The sequence below is a fragment of the Urocampus carinirostris genome, chromosome 13 (genome assembly GCF_059441175.1).
Source record: "Urocampus carinirostris isolate Australia breed hairy pipefish chromosome 13, RoL_Ucar_1.0, whole genome shotgun sequence".
NCBI classification, from domain to species: Eukaryota; Metazoa; Chordata; class Actinopteri; order Syngnathiformes; family Syngnathidae; genus Urocampus; species Urocampus carinirostris.
This window is the reverse complement of record NC_142361.1, coordinates 40791494-40812247: the sequence shown is the minus strand read 5'-3', so window position 1 is coordinate 40812247 and position 20754 is coordinate 40791494. Positions and strand designations below refer to the sequence as shown.

The following is a 20754-nucleotide window of genomic DNA, read 5'->3' as shown; positions in this document are numbered from 1 at the left end:
CTAATGAGGATAAGCGGTGCAGATAATCGATATATATATACACAAAGTCTATGGCTATGTAAGCAATCGGTCAAAGTGCAAGAAACTACTAAGTAAAACGGTGTCGTCACGTGCTGCCATCCCGTCCCGTGTCATTTTACGCACGACCGGGGCGATTCCCCCGCCTCTCTGTTGGATTTCTTGCAATTTTAAAAAAGTCATTGATGCATCCGTCTCTGTACTCTTCTATTTCTGTCTGACGTCTTCCTTCCTTTTTCCTTTTTGAAGTCGGGCATCAAAACCTTCAGAGCCAGGCTCCTATCGGCTTCTTGTTGCTTTTTCTTTCAAGTTTATTTTCAATGCTTGTTTAGTCATCAAAAACACACCCACACCTTTCTCAGAATCGCTGAGCCGACACGTGTTTATCTACGGGTCATTTTCCTGACGTGAATGCACTCGTCCTCCCCGACCGTATTCAAATAAGAAGAGGAATACATGTTGTGACTCAATCCTTACACAAAAGGCACAAAAGTCTTCTTTTGTGCATCACCGAGATGGAGATTTTGTGGGGCACGGCTGGAGAAATGCCTTTGCTTTTGGGAGTCGGATTTGAAAGGGTCGCCCGTTTTTCCAATGATCCGGGATTCTCCGATAGGAGCTCGGATTGGGTGGGAACGTTGACGTAAAAGAATGAAGGAAGGACAAGAAAAGGAAAAAGAAGAAGAGGAACGAGAAGAAAAAAAGAAAGTGGAAAAGTGAAGGTAGGAGTAGAAAAAAAACGACAAGAAAATGAAGAAGAGGAACAACGAGAAGAGTAAAAGTAAAGGAGCAAATGAAGGAGAACAAGTAGCAAAAGAATAATAAGAAAAGGAAAAATTGGGAGAACGCGAAGAGATACAACTAAAGATGCAAATGAGATAAAGCAGACAAGGAGAAAAAAAAGCTGTACATAAACAAAGGAAGAAAAGAAATACAAAATAAGAAAAAAAATCTAAAAAATAAAAGAATGAGAAGTGGAAAAAGAAGAGGAACACGAAGAAAAGTAAAATGTTAAGAAAATATAGTACGAAAACAAGAATAAGAAAGGAATGAAGAAAAAGGTGGAAAAAGAAAAACAGGAAACATGAGAAGAGAAATGTAGGAAAAAATGAGTAGAAAAAGACAAATAAGTAAAGATGTAGGTAAGGTCAAACAGTAAGAGAAAAAAATAGAGCAGTAAATAATGTGAAAAAAGAAAGGAAAGGAACAAGTAGAAGGAAAAATAGAAGAAATTAAAATACATAAAACATGTGAAGGAAAAGGGAGCAATTGAAGGAAAAAATAAATAGGAAAAGAGGAACAAGGAAGAAAATCTAGAAAGTGAAAGGAGTAGTTAAAGAACAAGAAAAAATAAGATAAACAATGAGAAGAGCAAGACGTAAAGACACAGAAAAAGTGAAAGACGAGATAAGGCAAAAAGGAAGCAGTAAAGTAGCAAAGGAGGAGAACTAGAAAAAAGGAAGAATAAGAAGAAATAACAAAAAAATAATGATAACAGATTGAATGAAAAAGGAGAAGACCTAAAGAAGCAAAGACCTAAAGAAGCAAAGGAGAGCAACTAGCATAAGAACAAAAATAAAATCCAAAAAGATGAACAAGTAGAAGAAGAGAGAAAGAATTACAGAAACAGCCAGGATAAGAAAAATAAGATGAAGGAGGAAAAAAAAGGAAGATAAAAGGATTACAAGAAAAACGATTAAGAAAACGAAAAGAAAGGAAAGAAGCACCATCGGTTTTGGTGTCGGCCTCTGACACGCCCGTGGCTTTTCCATTCAAAGTGAAAAGATTGAATTGAGATGATTTCAAGATGACTCCAAATCAATGCTTCAATCAACACAATAAGGCATTTGAATCCCCGACTCAAGAAAGTCAGCCAGAACGAAATGCAAACCGTAATCGTGACAATGGTGAGAAACGTGAAAAGAAGAAATCGGGAAACCAAAAAGAATGCCGTGTTTGTTTAAGCGGCGCAAAAAAACACAACCGACGTGCACGGGCACAAAAAATGAAGAAAGAAGAAGTCGTCGACCGCGCCCCGGTCGAGCGCTAAAAGACACGAGAACGGAGAGCGGCACGTGTCGTCGGGGCCCGGGTGGCAGAGTGTAGAAAGAAACACAAAAGCAAGTACGAAAAGAACATGAAATATGAAAAGGGAAAAAACAACAAGCTAAGAAAAGCAAGTAGGCGAAAAAAAGAAGAGAGAGAGAGAGAGAGAGAGAGAGAGAGAGAGAGGGACAATAGAAAGAATGGATAAAAAAACAACACAACCGCAAGAAAATAAGTAAAGAAGTGAAGAAAGAAGGACACTGAGTAGAGGAAGAAAATGAAGAAGAGCAAAGAGTAGAAAAAGAAAAAGAAGTAGAGGAAGAACAAAAAGAAAAAAGTAAAAAAGTGAAAGAAGGAGAAATTAAAAGAGGGAGTAAAAATGGAAAAGAGAAGTGGGAAAAGAAAAGGAATAGGAATAAGAGCCACAAGAATTCACAAGAAAAAAAAAAACAGGAAGAAAGGAAAGAAGCTCTGTCGAGCGCAAAAAGACGCGGGACGGGAAGGCGGCACGTGTTTTCGGGGCCCAGGTGGGGACGGCGGGCCTTCGGGAAAGTGCCGAAAAACACGGGGGCCCCGTCCCGGTTTTCCCAAAGACATCTGCTTCTGCCTTTGATCCCGAGCGGAGCGGCGCAGCGTGCTAGCTGCAAAACAACAACCGCCGTCCGCGGGGCTAGCTCGCCGGCGCTATCCTTACCGCGTGGCCCCGCCCACCACTTGCACCGATTGGCCGCAGGGGATCCTTTAAAACCGACAAAGGTCGAGGGAAACTTGCGAGAACTTTTGCTCTCACACATGGACAACTATACTCTCATAGGGACACAGTTATACCCATGCACAAATACTACTATACGCTCTCATTCATACTATTATACTCTCATACACACTACTATGTTCCCTCACGCATACTAGTATGTCACGCACACTACTATACTATCTCACACATACCACTATACTCGCATACACACAATACTATAATCTCTCATACCTATTACTATACTCACGCAATTGCACAACTTTACTCTCATGAAGACATAAACACAAACACCGCTATACTTTCTCCAAAATACTACTCTCATACCACTATACACACACTATTATGCTGTCACACACCAACTACGTATACTCTCCAAGATACTCTCTATATGTTAAGAGAGTACTCTAGCCTAGATGGTAGTGTGCCCGCTTTGAGACTGGGAGGTCGCTGGTTCGCGCCTCGACCGAGACATACCTAATTGGTATATTGGCGGCGCCCTCTGGCTGCGGCTGCATCGACTCGCTACAACGGGTCAGGTGTATCGACATTTCGTTCTGTGTACATTGTTACAAAGAATGACAATACAAAGGAAATTATTATTATTATTATTATAGTAGTGTGTGTAGAAATATACTAGTATGAATGAAAGAATATAGTATAACAAAAGCTTAACCATACTACTATACTCTAATACACATGCTTTCACACCTGTACTACAATACTCAGTTAATTATAGAGGCTAGCCATAGCTTGTAGCCAAGTGGCTAACATGAGGGGCTAGAAAAGGAAACGGTGGAAATAAAAGGCAGAAGATGCCTACGTGATGAGACTTGACAAAATTTCCCTGTGGAAGGTGTGAGACACTGAAGGGTGAATCAGAACAGCTAACGATAACTAAAGCACCGAGCCATAGACTGCAGCTATGCGGCTACCTTAAGTGGCTAGAGAAAGAAACTTTGCCCAATGACGGGAAATGACGATGTTACGAAAGATGTTAGGAAAGACAGTGACATTGAGGGACATAGCAGGGTAAACTAATAATGGCAATAGCCGAGTGGCTAATTTAATTGGCTAGATAAGGAAACTGTGGTAAAAAAATAGGGAAAGATGCTTAAAACGCACAACCTGTCGACGTTCAGCTGTGGATGGCGAGTGATACTATAGGATGATGCAAAAGTGGCTAATAATAAAAATATCAACTATCCTGCAGCCAATTGTCACACGTGAGTGGCCAAAGAAGGAAACAGTCGTAAAAAGGTGGCAGACGCCTGAATCGCCCAACTCGGCGATATTTAGTTGTGGAAGGCAGTTGCCACTGAAGAACAAAGCAGAAGCAGCTTACAAGAAGAATAGCAATGAGCCGTAGCCAGCAGCTAGATGACTAACATGGATGGCTAGAGAAGAATACAGTGGGATGAAAAATCAGGAAAGATTCCTGAATCACAAACCTCAGCGGTATCCAGCAGTGGACCGTGTGTGACACAAAGGATTAACACTGTTCAGCTAACAGAAGGCTGCCACCGAGTGACCAACGTGAGTGGCTCGAGAAGGAAACTGTGGGGAAAAAGCAGCAGCGGGGACACGCTAGGCTGGCAAAATAGTCGTTTGTGATTCCAGAGTAGCGAGATGATGGCCAAATATGTCTGTTTCTTCAAGTTGTGTCATATAATTACAAATGTCCCCATCAAAAATCCTGTTTCAACAATTGCATACTTGTATTTTTTATTTATTTCTTTTAGTTCATATTAAATTTCGAAAATTGAATCAAAGACATTTTAATGCCAATTATGGCCTTATTTGCAGAATCACAAATTCAATGGTTTTTAAGACTTCAATGATCTACAGGAACCCTGTAAATAGAGCTGTCCTCTTGGGTGGGGCCATTAGGGGGCAGTGACGACTTCATGACAAGCCACCAGAACAGGCGTGTCAGCGTCATTTTTAGGCCCTTTAAATACAAATTCTTCAATTATTGCGTGGTCTAGTCAGGCTGCCAAGAAACATGGCAATGGCAGCAATTTCAAGCACCTCACTCCAAAGCCAAGCAAATGCCCGACCTTAAAACTCAACATTCAAATGTCAGCATTTTTAAGGATTTCAAGCACCCGTAAGGACCCTAGAAAATATAATGAATGGTCAGCCCTGAAAGACTCTTCCATAAAATATTGAAGTTGAACACGAGGAGGAAAATTGTTTTCGTGTAGCGAGGGAGAGCTCCGCCACAAATATTGTATATAACGTAAGATCTGCAGAACCACATCCTCAAACCTCCGTCAACTGGGAAAAAAAACGTCTTGAACTTTTCACTGATGACTCGTCTCCGCTAAAAATATGACCATCGACTCGTTCATGCTGCAGGGACGTTTCGAAGGGAAAATAACTGAGAACTGAAAGAATGCCGTGCGTCCGTCCGTCCTTTTGCTTTCAGTGTAAGAAAGGAATTTAGAGAGCAGCTGGCTAGCTACAGGCGAGCGTCGGGTAACCGTGACTTGTGAGTCTTGAATATATCTGTTTCCTATGAACTGTATCTCTAGGTCATCTGTTTTCTGTGGCTTAAAAGTTATAAACCTAGCTGTTAGCTTTAGCAGACGCGATAACAATCCACGAAGCACCTCGCTGATGATCTGCATGTCTTTGCGTTATTCTGACTCGGGAACAATTGCAGGAGTCTGTTTACTGTTAAACGGATTTTTGGAGCGAAACAAACAGACTACAACAGGGGTGTCCAACAAAGCAGAAATGCTTTTAGGCAGATTTTTTTTTTATCTGGTGTGCTTTGAAGTCAATATTTTATACGGTTGGATTCAGGGGACAGTCCTGGACGTGACAAAGCCATTTTTGCGGACATTCAACTCATTTAAAAACAGCCGAGTTAGGCCAGTTTTATAGTTTTGGGGTATCTTGTTTCAGACTGATGGTGATGATTCTCTGATGAGTATATTTTGAAAAAGTTTTCTAGATTTCCAATGATATGTGGCATGACCAAACACTTAAACACTCAAATAAAAAACTGGAACTATAAATCCCTGAAAAAAAATGCAGTGTTTTGCGACGACACTATCACACTTCGTCGCATTGCGATGTTGGTGAGATTTCAATGAATCATGGAGCCCTAGCATGTGCTGTGCAATATATTACAAAAATAAATACCAAAAAAAACTTGTATTTTATAAGCGTAGTTGACCCCACTATACGGTGACCCCCACCTTAGGACATTTTCAATAGACAGTGTTGAATACCTTGTTTTTTCGGCCACTCTCTACGTCATTTTCCTGACTACCGAATCAACAACAATTAATACATAAATGGAAAAGACAAAAAATACAAATAATAAGAAAAAAAAAGTAGAAAAAAAATATATATTGGAAGAAAAATGATGAAAAAAAGGATTGAAGAAAAACAAACAGGATAAGAAAAAAAGGGGAGACAGAGGAAATAAAGAAGCCAAGTAGTGAATGAAGGAGGAGTAGAAGAAGAATAATGATGATCAAAATATGAAGAAGACACACGAATGCTGACTCTCGCTATGATGCATGGCTTTAACTAACCGAAGATTGGGACAAGAGCAAGACAATTTTCTAAGGGCAAGGCGAACCTTGCTAGGAAAGTTTTAAAAATAATTTTCATTTGAATTCTGCCTTCTACGACCCCCCCCCCAACCATCCGCTACTCCACTATACCAGCTCAAGTCATGCAACACCGAAGATAGATAAAATGTAGTTTTCCTTTTACAGGTCATTTATTTTTGATTGTATTTGTTCTTCTATTTGGGGTAGCAGCGTCTTTACTAATTAGTATAGATTTCAATCTCCTACTGTGCAGCAATTTCACTTTGCAATCCCCACCTTAGCACTGACTCATGTGGTATCTCGGGGTCTACTGTACCCATCCGTCCGTTATCTGCACGGCTTATCCTCAGTAGGGTCGCGGAGGTGCAGTGGGCAGGGGACACCCTCAACTGGTTGCCAATCGAGGAAATTGGAGCGGCCGTAGGAAACCCACGCAAGCACGGGGAGAGCGTGCAAACTCCACACAGGATGTTCGATCTCACGACCTCAGAACTGTGCTGCACGCGCGCTAACCACTGCTCCGCCGTGCTGCGTCTACTGTATCGTGTATCTTATGTTTTATGACAAACCATTTGCCGTTACTGTGAATATGAAAGGTCTACTATTTGTACCGATACATCGCACTCGAATTCAAGTGGACATGACAGCTTTAGCGCAACTCAATTTTCTCCTTTGCCGTTCTGTTTTCAATTACTCGCAGGCTTCCTTTCCTTTTCCTTTAAAAACAACAATTTTTGGACTCTTTCAATTTGGAATTATCGAGAGTTTGTCTCCATTGTCAGACTCCCGGCAAGTCTGTATTTTTTTTTTTTTTTTGCAGAAATCTCGCGCCAGGCGCCTGGAAGAGGAGAGAAAGTCTAAACAAGACTCACTGCGGTGGAGTTCGCTTGGCCGTCCTCTGGAAGGCTGAGGCACACCACGTAGCGCTCGGGAAAGACGCGCAATTCTGCAAAGAGGCCACGCACATCACAACAGTAAATATTGCGGTTTTCCTCCTCAATCGGTGTCAGACGGGAGGAAATGCGGTGGAAGTCGGCTACTTTCCCTGGGAATAAATACAAGATGACAGCGCCTGTTCAAGTTTATTGTGAGGAGTTTCCATTTTAATGCTGTCCGTCAATGAGGATCTAAAGGGGAGTTTGCATATTTTACTTGTCTTTTTGCATATATATATTGAATCCAAAATATCAGAACCATATGGGTTGGGGAACAAGATGATGACTTGCAGAGAGCTTGAAATATTCAGAAGAATGTCTTTTAGACCAGTGATCTCCAACGTGGGCCTGTTATGAAAAAAGCTCTCCGGTGCCCAACAGTAAAATGATTTTTTTCAGGGGTTGACTCGGTCTCTTTAAACCTACTCCCAATAATAAACCTGGCCGTAACATTGTAATGACATGATAGGAAATCTAAAAAGTAGATGACACAACTTGCAAGTGGAAGTTTCATTTTTAACCTGCCGTCCCTGTCTCCATCACGCCTGCATCCACCCGCTAACTCCACTTGACCACCTCAAGTTACATCTCACAAAAGGTCACATCACATGTATGTTTAGTTATTTTGTGCATAGGAAGTCTGTGACCCCTGTTAAAAGGCAGTTTAAAATAAATAGTTAAAAAAAAAAAATATAAAACTTTGATAGGAAACAATATTTGATCAAACAACTCAAATATTTCCATTAATAAATGAAACAAAAAAACACCTGCATTTGACTCTACTTATGACTGTGTGATTCACAAAGGACAAAAATTAGAATAGATGACTGGCCATTAAACTGAAACAGATATAAAACAGGGTTCTTAAACACCTTAAACCAAGTAATAGTGTTGTTTTACTTTAATGTATGTTAAATGTTTATTGTTGTGTCTATTGTTTATTAAATGATAAAATTCATTTTGACTCTGGGGTTTCCTTTATTCATTGGACCCCTCATCAAATCTAGAACTAGTCCAGTAGCTTTTCTTCCCTAATAGCATAAGAGCTACAAGTACTGTACTTACTATATACTATTTTCCCTTAATGCAATTATCTAAGGTAGTGGTTCTGAGCCAATTAGCAGAGGTTCCTTTCAAAACACACAAAGTGATTTTCTGGGTTTCTGTTCTCATACGTGAGATGGCAATGACAGACGCCGTTGCACAATAGGCCAAGTCGAAATTGAAAACTGGGTCCCAATAAACCATCCGGAACTCTGGGGGACAAGCTGTGACAAGACAGTTTTAGTCTCAACATCCCCTTGCCCCACGTCCAGGCGATCCCATTTGAACTCGAGTGAGGGGAAGACGACGGCGCCGGTCCCGTGAAAAGGCGTCCGAGGGTCACCGACGCCACATGGGCCGTGCCGCTACGTTTCCGGCAACTTGGCTCCATTTTCTCACTCGCCGCCTGCAGGAGCAGGTAGAGGCAGGACGTAAAAGTACGTGAGGGGGAGAAACGTCAACAACGATTTCTGGTCTTTCTGTGGGAAATTCGGCTCGACCGGAGCGAGAGATTGTTAAAAAACATTTACTTATAGAGATCCCTGGGTTTTCACGGTTAATGGAGACCAAAACCACCCGCGAAAAGTGAAAATACGCTAACTAGCGTCGCACCATTTTTTTTTAAATGGGAGAAAGAGACATAGGACTTATAGTCAGGGTTGGGTAGGGTTACTTTAACTGGATTACTCTCAATGACTTTTGGATGACTCCAATACCAAATATGCTAATAAAAGACAAAAGAAACTAAATAGGAATCAAATAATGACTCACAACACGTGGTACGCTTTCTCCGGCTTGATATCCGGCAAAACGAACATAAAATGCGACAGAAACAAAATGAAAATCAATCCAAACAGCTTGCCAACATCATTTTTGCCGTTCCATGTATTCCGTTACGCCCCAAGCCTGCACAAAATGGAGTCATTTTATTCATATTTAGTTTATTTTGTCTTTTATTAGCATAGTTGGTATTGGAGTAATCCAAAAGTAATTGAAAGTAATCAAGTTAAAGTAACCCTACCCAACCCTGCTTATAGTAAGTATGCAAAAAAAAGATGAACCCATACTCTACCTTTAAAAAAATAAAAGCCCCAAGCGTGCTGTTTGATTCCTCCAGGACATTTCTGTTGTATTTTCGGCCCCACAGAGAAAATGCCAAAGTGGATATATAGCCACAATTGCATCCATCACCATATCTTGTAAGTCTATGCTTTTGGCTAGCCACGAAGGAGTACATCTCATCAAAAAAAATCACGTACCTCCATAATGTTGCTTGACGAGACAGCGAAGGTTGCAGTGGCGCTTGAGAAAATTGGCCACCAGGTTGAAATGTTTCCCTAGAAAAAGAAAAGGGTGGAAAAGTGACATCCATGAACTGCGCTCGACTGCACGGACTGAACAGGAAAAGCAGCGGAGCGCGTGAACGAACGGATGATTGCTTCGTCTTGGGAAATCAGAAACCGGAGCACTTTTTTGGCACGGGAGTCCTCCCCCAATCACAGACTCAATAAATAAATCCCTTTTCAAAGACTTGAGAAAGTAACATGACGCTTTGTTATTCCCACACATACTGTAAATCACGACAGCCAAACATTGCACATGAAAGACAATAGGAGGTTAGTATCGGTGCTGATACCAGCCCCATTTGAAGGTATCTCAAGTATCACAACTATTTATAAAAAGATGTGCTGCCATTTAGTCATCATTTCTAAAACAAGCCTTCTCAATGAAGGGAATAAAGTAGTGCAAATAGTTTGTTTTTATATAAAAATATGAAGGGTGTGTTTTTTATACTAGTGGTATCGGAGCTTGATAACAAACTTAAACATTTCGGTATCGCTATCACAAGAGAGGACAATGTGAACTATAAATGAACAATAAATTGTCAATATTTAGTTTTGATTCAAAAATATTGGCAGAATGTCTGTGGAGTATTTGATTGGTAGTAACAACAAGCATTCGATACATAGTGTATCACGAGGTGTCAAAATTTGATACTAATCACATCTATTGGTATAGGTGCCGATATCAGCCTTATTTTAGAGTATCGTTAGCACAACGGTGCTTGAAGATGCATGCTGCACTCTAGGGCCCATTTAATAAAATAAATTAAAGTAATAATAGTCAATAATTTCCCTTTACATAACAAACATTGGAAGGTGATTTATGTATTAGTGATATTAGTACCAAAAACTGCCTTATTTTAGGATATCGGTATCACAAAAGCAAACAAAAATAATAATAATAACAATAATAATAATAATAATACCAAAAAAAATAGAGCTACAGAGTTGGCATGTGTCCCACCTGATATGTTACATAATTACATATTTATTAGAACTAGGGGAAAATAGCAGAAATTGGTATAGGTGCTAATACCAGCCTTATTTTAAGCTATCAGTATCACAAGAGCAGATAAAGATATGGCTACTGAGTTAGTATGTATTCTGATATGTTACTTAATTACAAGTGTATTAGATATAGCAAAAGAGAATAACAGACATTGGTATCGGTGCCTTGTTTTAAAGTATCGGTATTGGTATCACAGAGGCAAATACAAATAGTGATCCCTTCTGGTCCCCATTTGTCAATAATTTGTTTTACATAGAAATATCAAGTTGGCATGTATCTTGATATGATACACAATAACTGTTTTATTAGAATCTGAGTAAAAAAAACCAGCAAACTTTGGTATTGGTGGTGAGACCCACCTCATTTTATTGCGACAGTGAATACAATATGTCCTGCCCTCTAGTGTCCATTTGAGGGCTATGAATCAAAGGAATGATGAATTGTCAATTATTTATTGTTATATAAAAGTATTGGCAAATGGTTTCTCTGTTAGTGGTACGAGAGCCAATACCAGCCTTATATTAAGGCAGGGGTCTTAAACTCAATGGAGTTGGGGCCAGCTGAAGCTAGGGTGGGGTTGGGGCAAATGGGATTTTCAACAAAAGCAGCGCTGATGAGAACATTTCGCTGTTCTTAAAGAGACAGTGTTTGATATTCGTCCACTGGATGGGTCCAAAGAAGACTACAAACTACAGAGACTTGAAAGAGAGCAAAAAGCTTGTTTATTTTTTTAAAAGGAGTAAAAAATGGGAAGAAGAAATAAGAAAAAGAGGCGGAAAGTTTTGCACCTTTCTGATTGTGTCTCGTCGACATTTTATTTTGTAATCTACCAAAGCGTTGTTGTTGTTTTCCTGGATATTCTCACGGTGGGCCTGCAGCTTTTTTCTCACGGAGGTTTTTGTGTGGCTATGCGGGACGCTCGACTAATCTGCTCGGAATTTGTTGACTAAAAGCGAGTCGCGGCGATACAAGCGGCCTTTGTACGCCGATCGACGCTTCGGAATCGCCGAGCGAGCGGGAGCGTCTCGTGGGAAAGACCGACCGGTTGGGCCTTTTAAAGGGACAGTGTGTAATAATTATTGCCCCCTAATAGGGATCGACCGTTATGGCTTTATCGGTGCCGATACCGATTTTCAGTATTGAGAGGAGGCTCGTAACTGATATTTGGAACCGATATTCATTTGAAAACTGGCGTAGGTTATACCAAAAAAAGAAGGTATATTTTTAATATAAATTCAAATAAAACTTGAATAGCTTTCTGAAAACGTTAAAAGTACATTCATTAGAATTTCAACACAACTAAAATGACTCATCTTTCACTTCAACCAAAAACTTAGACTGGTGATTCCATACTTTTTGCTAGGGGTTATCATATCGGTCAAGCTGTACGTTTTTGCCCTACAAAGTAAAATTATTGTGCATTTTAAGACGTGTACGACAAAATCTGTACGGAAAAACGCAAATTTGTCAATGATGGGTACCATCCGGTATACACCGACGATCACCAAACGGCAAATCAATCGAGTCAAACCAGTTCGCCGCGGTAGCCTCTATCTCGGTATCATTTTTTTTCCCATTGCAAACGAAGCGAGGGGTTTGATGCTAGTGTGCGCATGTGTCTGCCGCCTCGGATTTCATTTGCTAGTTGTGTAGTGAAAGGAAGTCCGTCTCTTTTTAGAGAAATGGCTTTTTCGTCTCAACTCATGAAAGAGAGCCGGCTCTCCAACGGCTCGCTTGCTTTGAAGCATTATATTACGAATGATTATGTTGTATAAAGAAGTTAAGAAAAAAGGAAATATAAAAGGAGAAAATGAAAAAAGTCAGTGTTGTAGTTATCCCTTTAATAAATATATAACCAAGATTAATTAAATATATATATATATATTTTTTTTTTTCCCCTTGCATGGTCTATAAAGTCAGAGAGCCATGAAACATGGCATTGCCAACATTTTCAAGCACTCCACCTAAAATTCAAGCATTTTTCTGACCTTGAAAACACAACGTTAAAATTCAAGCATATTCAAGGATTTCAAGCACCGGTACGAACCCCGTATAAGTGTTTCACGGCTAAAAATAGCCGTGAGGGTGTTTTATCACGTCGAGCGTGAGGCTGCACGTCAAACTATTTCTCGTTATCTGCTATTTGCAAACCTTTCATTATGGAAAATAAAAAAGTTGTCATTTGATTCGGGGGATAATGGCATGCAATTACACAGACAGCAAGCTTGAGTTTTTACGGCCAGGTTTATGACCTTGTCTCTTTTTGGGATTTTTAATAAATATGGAGCTCCACTCAGAGCAGCTGTCAAAAATGTCAACAAGTGATTCATTTCCTTTTTAAACATTTTTGGGAAAAATGACTTTGGGTTATAAACAAGTGCAATAATGACTCAACTCTATTTAAAGTAACCGTGATACTGATTCTATGCATCGATAGAAGATTGCTTTTTTTCATTTAAAAAAAATAAATTGTGGCATGACAGACTCTTACACATGTCGAGTGAAATTTCCTGGAATGTTTCTGATCCCTTTTTTTTCAAATATGACTGTGCCCTGGAGGGAAACCTAGTCGAGACTCAGTTTGGCCTCTGAGAGAAAAAAAAAATAAAAATAATTGTGAGTAGTCATCTCTCACAACAACGCAGAATATGGCTGTCACCCATTCAGCTCGGGACACTTAAAAATAAGAAGGGGCATAGAGCGAGGACATTATAATATGTTGTTTCCTACCCTCTCTGTATCCACCCGGTATTCCACTGGACCGGCTCAAGTCACAAAGTAAATCAGATTTGATTTGACCTTTACAGGTCATTTTTTATGTTATTTAGTCATTTGCACATATATTACACATAAGTAGTACTTTCTATATACTAGGCGTGAGAAATACTGAATAATTGATCATTTTGGTATTGAGTAATTAAAGGGTCGTTTTAAAAGACACCGATCTTCTTTCTGAAATGATAATTGACTTCTGTTACAAGGAAAAATCGAATCAAGTCACGGTTTTTCAGTGTTTCTGTATGACCTGAATGATGATATTCCTCTCAAAATTGAATTTCAGTTATGACTCTATTTTTCATGTTTAAAATCTCTCAAATATGCCGCATCCCAGTATAAACATTCTCCCCCGTTTCTTTGATGAGTTCTACAAAAAACATCTGCCGGCGATCATTTTTGTCACATGACTCTTAGGTGTAACTTTTTTTCAATGTTGTATCATCATACAGGTAAGGAAAAGAATAACACGTCCACCTCGTTACGCTTATTTATTGTGGGAACCAATACATTTCGAAATGGTGATAACATGGCGAATAAACAGTCATCATTCTTTTTCATCACGTTAGTAGTAATGGCTAATTTAAGCATAACCTATCCACCCGATTACTCTACCCTCTGTTACGGCTATGCACCGTGACTGGGAGAGAGCAAGGCGTGGTCGGGGACGAGTCTTAAAACCAGAACGGGAGACTAGACGCAGTCGGAGACAAAAAGAGGACGTAAGCTGGGACGGGAGAGCAGACGTGGTCAGGATCAAAACGGGTCGTAGCCAGAGACAGACGGGAGCAAAAACTGGACAGGTGGGAGTCAGGGTTGAAAAAGGCTTGCCTAGTATACACTGAGGTTCGCAGACGGACTGACAACAGGGGATTGACAGGACAGGGTTCAAATAGTGACAGAAAGCCAATCAGAACCCGCGGTTGGCGCCAAATGAGCAGGCACAGCTGAGTCATATAAGTAATCATGACATGAACGGCAGCTGAAACGCAGTGGCGCTATATGGGACGCCCAATGCTAACCCTGAGAGAAGACAAACTTATCTCAATAAAGAGAGAGGTAAAGAAAGGACAGAAAGGAGGAAAGAAAAAAAGAAAGTGTCAGATCTCAGTGAAAGAGGACAGAAAGCGCGGAGAAAGAAATGGACATTTGGCCTATGTCATGTCTGAAGTCATTGGTAGAAAAAATGCTTCAGAATTCTATCCTGAGCTGGTTTGAAAGTCCCTCTTTCAGGTGAAATGTTGAATATTGAACATTCAATATTTGACATATTTGGAGTGAAGGTTCGCATGCTCAAATGGCAGCCATGAGGAAGAATAATCCACGTATGTGAAGTCAGATTTCGATGATTAACTGTGTGGCAAATCGTTCTGTGATATTCGATTCGCGTTTGCTAATGCTAAGGTAGCAACAAACTCGATATAGACATTTGAATGGTTTCAAAGGGAAATCTAAGCCACTGTATTTTCTATTGGCGCGCGGCGACAATTCCGGCCAGAGTTTCCGACGGCCGCTCTGTTTTCAGAAGCCGGGATATAATCCCAGTTCCTCGGCGTTCCCCGGCGCTCGCCAATTCCCGGGACGGCTTTGACGCCGGCTCGGGGAGCGAGGAGACGTCAGCTGTTGCTCCCGCTTCATAACGCTGCGAACATCACAGGGTTTCTCTTGGCCCCCTGCCCGGCTTCCCTCATGCTAAGCTGACGTTACGGCTTCGCTCCCACAACGGAGCCTCCCTCCTCTTTGACCGTGGGAGGTCTCGTGCATAAAGAAATGCACAATGTGGATTTTTTTCCCCGTGTGTTTTGGAGTGAGTCAACCTTTTTCCTGGTCAAATTCAAGCACTTTCAAGGTACATTTTTCCAAATCTTCTGGTACATTCAAAAGAAGTAATCAAACGAGCATTTATTTGCTCATGTTGGCCTCGATAACTAAAATAAAGCCGCCAACTTGCAGCTACACATACTGTGTGCTATTTTGCGCTGTTCCTATCCATGATCTACAATCTTTAGGTGTCAATGGGGGCTGCTATAAAATGACATGAATTCTGCCTTTCAGCTTTAACAATGCACACGCAGCTTCAATACATGTCTAAATTGGTTCAAATAGAATTGTAAATAGTTATGTTTTTAATTATTTATTGCACTGGATAGATACTTTATTCATCCCCGCAGGGAAATTCACATTTCCAGTAGCAGCATCCCTTTGCTGAGAACAATACAATAATAAAGTAGTAGTAGTAGTAGTTATGTAGTTAATACTTTTAATATATATTTTGTTGTTTTGGATTTTCAGGAACTCTGTGTTATTTTTCAACTTTAAATATGCTCAGTATGTAAAAAGTTAAAATTGTTTGGTATTTTACAAAATTCTTTGTAGATCCTTGAACATTTGAATTAAGTATTTTTGGGGGATCCCCTGCAAAGCATATGACTTAACAAATGACTAAATCATTTGGTGCATCATGTTGTATTATTATTGATAATATATCATAAAAAAAAAAAAAAATCTGAGGAGCCGTTTGGGAGCCAAAGTGAGTTGAGGCTTCTAGAAAAAGAGCCAGAACTCCCGTGGCGTTAAAATAGCCAACTGCTGAGTCTTTAAATGTGTTTCGGAGGCCCTCTTAACAGCTTTCACCACTTCCCCAGAAAACAATGAGCGGAACGTCACGTCGACAAAAGTGAAAAGCAAAAGGGCCGACGAGGGCAATGACGCGGCAAGACGCGGGATCCGGAAAGCAAGGAACCAGAGTGGCACGGGGTTGATTTCAGTTATATCCTGATACGCACGTCAACACCCTCATTCCTGCAGGATCCTGTTGCGGCTGCGAGCGATTCTTCGGCTCGTCCCGAAACGAGGCGTGGCTCTCTCTTTTCCCTGCCTGTCTTCCCCAGTGATTTATGTGCTCCTTTCCAACACACCTACTGTATTGAAAATAGCAGACTTTGTCATTGAGTGGCGCATATGACCGCTGGCCATGGCACACATATTTGGAAGTGCAGCCAGATACAATTGCAGCACCAATGTGACCGGGACATTATTTTATTTTAAGATACGCGAGCGCTTGGGATGATGGCGACGGAAACGCGGGTGCTAGGCAGAATCTGGCAAAGGGGGCAACGCTCGGCCCGACTGGCATTTGCGGAAAGAATGGCTTGACTTGTGCTATTATAGCTGGTTAAATGGTTAAACAAAAACTGTTCAATTCTCAACAAATTCATGCTTAATATAATTAGATTATCACTGTATAAAGTATACTTTAATCTGTCAAATCGCTCCACAATGTGCAATAATCCGCAAACTAAGCCCCCCCCCACCCCGTTAGGCAGAACTAAATGGAAAAAGGGGCCGCAACACATGACAAAAACATTTTTTCTTAGCACCTGCTTTCAGCCATAGATGACTGGGGATAATGGATAGTGGCCAAAACAATGCTGTTCATTTTAGGTGGAAAAAAGAATAGCCTGTCAATGACAGCAATGAAGGTACAAATGACACAAATTTGCACTCGGGGCTCCCGCACTCAGCAGTAGTCAACTTGGAATAATGGGTTTTGGCCAAAACAGTGCAGTACAAAAGCATTCTGCTGCTCCCCTGCTCGCATCAATAGTCAACCAGAGATATTGGATCTTAACCAAAATTGTGCATTTTATCGTAAGTGGGCAAGAACGGCACATCTTTCGACAAAAGTGCACTCTGCCGGCCCCTGCTTTTAGCAATTGTCGACCGGGGACATTGGATCTCAACTACAACTATACATTTTATCTTAGGCTGGCAAAAACGGAACATCTCCTGCCTCACAGCGATTTGGGCTTAAAGATAATGGATCGTGGCCGTATGAATACAGTTTACATTTTGTTGGACAGAATGACAAAGAGGTAAAAAAAACCAATGGCACGCCTCCGGACAAAAGTGCACTCTGCTGGTCCCTGCTTGTAGCTATAATACATACAATCGGGACCGCCGCCACACAAGATCAGTTCATTTTAAGCGGAAAGACAATAACGGCAAAAAAGAGCGCCAGCCCAGACAAAATTGCGCTCGCATCAACACGCGATCAGGGATAATGGATCGCGTAATTTTCTAAACCCGCGATGCACAACCTGCTAACCTGGTGCACCCCCTAGTGACGTTACACAAAAGTGATATTGCAGATGAAAGCTGTGTGGTGTCGAGTCTTTAACTAACGGGAGCAAGACAAAATTGGGTTTTTTTTTGGACAGGCGGCCTTTGAAGCGGGGCCCCCGAGCTCCCTCTCTCAATTCTCGAGCGTGGGCGAGAAAAGAGGAGAGGAGATGAGGAAGTTGCAAGCGGGGGCTTTCCTGGAAAGAGATGAGTGCGTTTTAGCTGTCCTGCAGGATAAGCACCTGCATCAATATTTGCTCATGAGCGCTCAATTGAACGTCGGGGTGAGGGACCCCTTTGGCCCCGTTACGAAATAGGCCCCGGCGTGGTGGCAGGGGGCCGGCTCCTCCAGCGACCGGGGACTATTTTGCAGATCTGTGAAAGAACATTGACGATTTATATTTGGACATGCAAACTAATAATATCAGATTGCCGCCATTCACTGCGAAAAATATAGGAGTTGCATTGCAGACGATTGAACACATTTTTTCTTCTATCACTCAATAGTTGACTTGTTTTTCTGGTACAACAAAAAAATATAATCCTGAACATTTTTTGCTGGTTTTTGAATGTAGTCAGAAAAATGCCCATTGTGTGGCCTGAAACCATAAGGAAAATAATGGTCCATAAAATGAGAATATGTATGACGATTTTCTCTGTTCTAAAATCTGAAAAACAGCAAAAAAGACTGTACAACAATATCGATTGATTTTAAAGCAAAACAAGAAAAAAGGCCATTGTGTGATTATTAGTATTAAGAGGAGGCCGACAACCCATATTTAGAGCCAATAATCATTAGTTGTAAAAGCTTAAAAATTGGCATATCGAATTTTGAATAATGCGAAAAGAAACAAATAATATTTGTTATAAAACTTGAATCGCTTTCTGAAAACTTTAAAAGTAAATCAATTAGAATTTCAACACAACTTAAATAAAAAAACGAATAGTGCAGGAAATAAAATTAGACTTAGCAGCAGCTCGCATAAATACACAAAAAAAATACGAGACAACCAGCACGACTTAAATTAACTTAAACCAAAAAGTGCAGCGGAATTTTAACAGAGCTTGCAAATTGACCATGGTGTGCACTCCCGTTATACACCCTGATTGACCAAATACTGTTATGGTAAGAGCTCATCACTTCCACGTTAGTATGCTTTTTATGCTCTCTTTCAATCACAAATACTTGATTGAAAAACTAAAGTTACGATAAGAGCTAATGTATTGGGCTCCACCGGAACGTACATCACTAGAACAAGTTAATGACACTTTTTTTTTACCATTTCTATATTACCAACACGTCTTTCTATCACTGACACAGGCATGCAGGGGCAAGTTAGCTGAGCTTACGCTCTCCCCTGCTTCAGTGGCTCCGCCCACGGTCGCTTATCTAATCAGAAAGCGTGGGGTGGGTAGCAGGAAGGAGGAGGGAAGGGTTGAGCTGGAGCAAGAAGAGAGGGTCTCGGCTGCATGAGATTTAATAATCATCTTGTTGAATGAAAAAAATGTCGATACCGATATCCGAAAATTCCCAAATCTCAATGCCGATAATTGGCCCACCCGATAATCGGTCGACCTATAATTTATAGTACATTTTAATTTCAAGTCTTTTACTAGTACAAAATTAAAAGATAATATTTAAAGTGAGCATGTTTAAGAACAAGGTGGCACGGAGGAAGGGTGGTTAGCGTGCAGAGGTTTAGGGTTCAAGTCCAGCTACCGCAGCCTCCTTGTGTGGAGTTTGCATGTTCTCCCTGTGCCTGCGTGGGTTTCCTCCCACATTCCCCAAAACATGCATGTCAAGTTAATTGGCCGCTCCAAATTGTAGAATATATCCGCGAAAGCGGATAATTGGGCTAATCTAAATCATATTGTTTTGTAATTTACATATATTTCTTTATCAAAAATATAAACATTAAAATGATAAATAACTTAGGACAATTTTTACTTGTTATCAAGTAAAAATAGAAAATCCTTAAAATAAGAATATTGAGAATTTTTTTTACTTTTTATCTAGACAAATTAGAAAATAATTATTTTAAATTTACGACAGTTTTCCTTTTTTATATTGAAATAAGAAATAATAATCTTTATAGTATGCATACACTTTTAATTTGGTTATGTCAAATAATTTACACATATGAAAAATATTTTCTTAAAATAAGCAAAATATTAGGCCTTGTTTTTGGGGGGTTTTGGTTTGTTGATATGAGACAGTTCTAACTTTCCCAGTAGAGAAACATTTCGTATTTCAAATGAATAAAGTGTGGGCAGAAATGTTGAAAACAATATCATTCTAGAAAGGAAATCCTCAATATTTTTGTTCCAAAAGGATTGAGTGGACAACATATAAGCGCCTTTAAGAGTGTATTGTTCTTTTCCTCCAATGCCAAATTTAGCCGACCGCCCTAACGTGACAGCTGTCCACAAGCAAATCCGCGAGAAGCACATGACAAAGAAAAATTCTTCCGGACGGAAAAAGAAAACAATAAAAAAGAAAGTGGAGTTTTAAGACGCTGTGTGGCCAACGGTCACATGAATGCGATTGGTGCTGAAGCTCGCCCTCTAATTATATGGGAAAGAAAAAGTGTTGGGTGACGGCTATGCCGGGGATTGCGGCGGAGGCTGACCCCGGGGACCGGGTTAAGAAGAAAAAAAGAGGAAAAACTTGTGTGGAATTCGAAAAGGCGGGGCTCAAAAGTGAAGAAAAAAAGCCAAAAAGTTGCATTAGGGCTCGGCCACTGTAACATAGAACCGTGTTCGTCGGACCTGCCGGCTCTATTTTGCTGTCATTCGCGCCTAAAATGAACTATCTCTACGTAGTATTTCTATTTGTTCTGGGAGTAGCTTCCTAACCTGAAAACTTTGTTCCTAAACGTACAGTATGATATTTTTATTACATCACAAAAGAGCATCAGAACACGAAGCAAATACATGTTAAAATGAGATTACCGCACAATAAACATAAAACGAGAGGAACATCATGTAAAAGAAAAACAAAGAATAAAGTAAATAATAAAAACATTCATTTAAGTTTTTGCCTCGGATTCAATGAGCTTTTGACAATCCGTGGAGAATGCCCTAGGTAGACGTAGCGATTGCGTGACTTGTCAACACCTTTCCCAGGTGATTTTTTTCT

The 20754-nt window shown here is 40.4% G+C and overlaps 1 protein-coding gene across 1 annotated transcript in view; it reads right to left on the bottom strand.

Annotated features, from left to right (window-relative positions):
- Nucleotides 1–20754, bottom strand: part of slx4ip (SLX4 interacting protein) — a 51851-nt gene that overhangs the window by 3813 nt on the left and 27284 nt on the right. Inside the window, exons 4-5 of the mRNA XM_088351366.1 lie at nucleotides 9626–9703; nucleotides 7260–7333 (exon numbers count right to left, since the gene is read on the bottom strand). Coding sequence (XP_088207492.1) covers nucleotides 7260–7333; nucleotides 9626–9703 — 152 coding nt within the window. The remainder of the gene's footprint in view (nucleotides 1–7259; nucleotides 7334–9625; nucleotides 9704–20754) is intronic.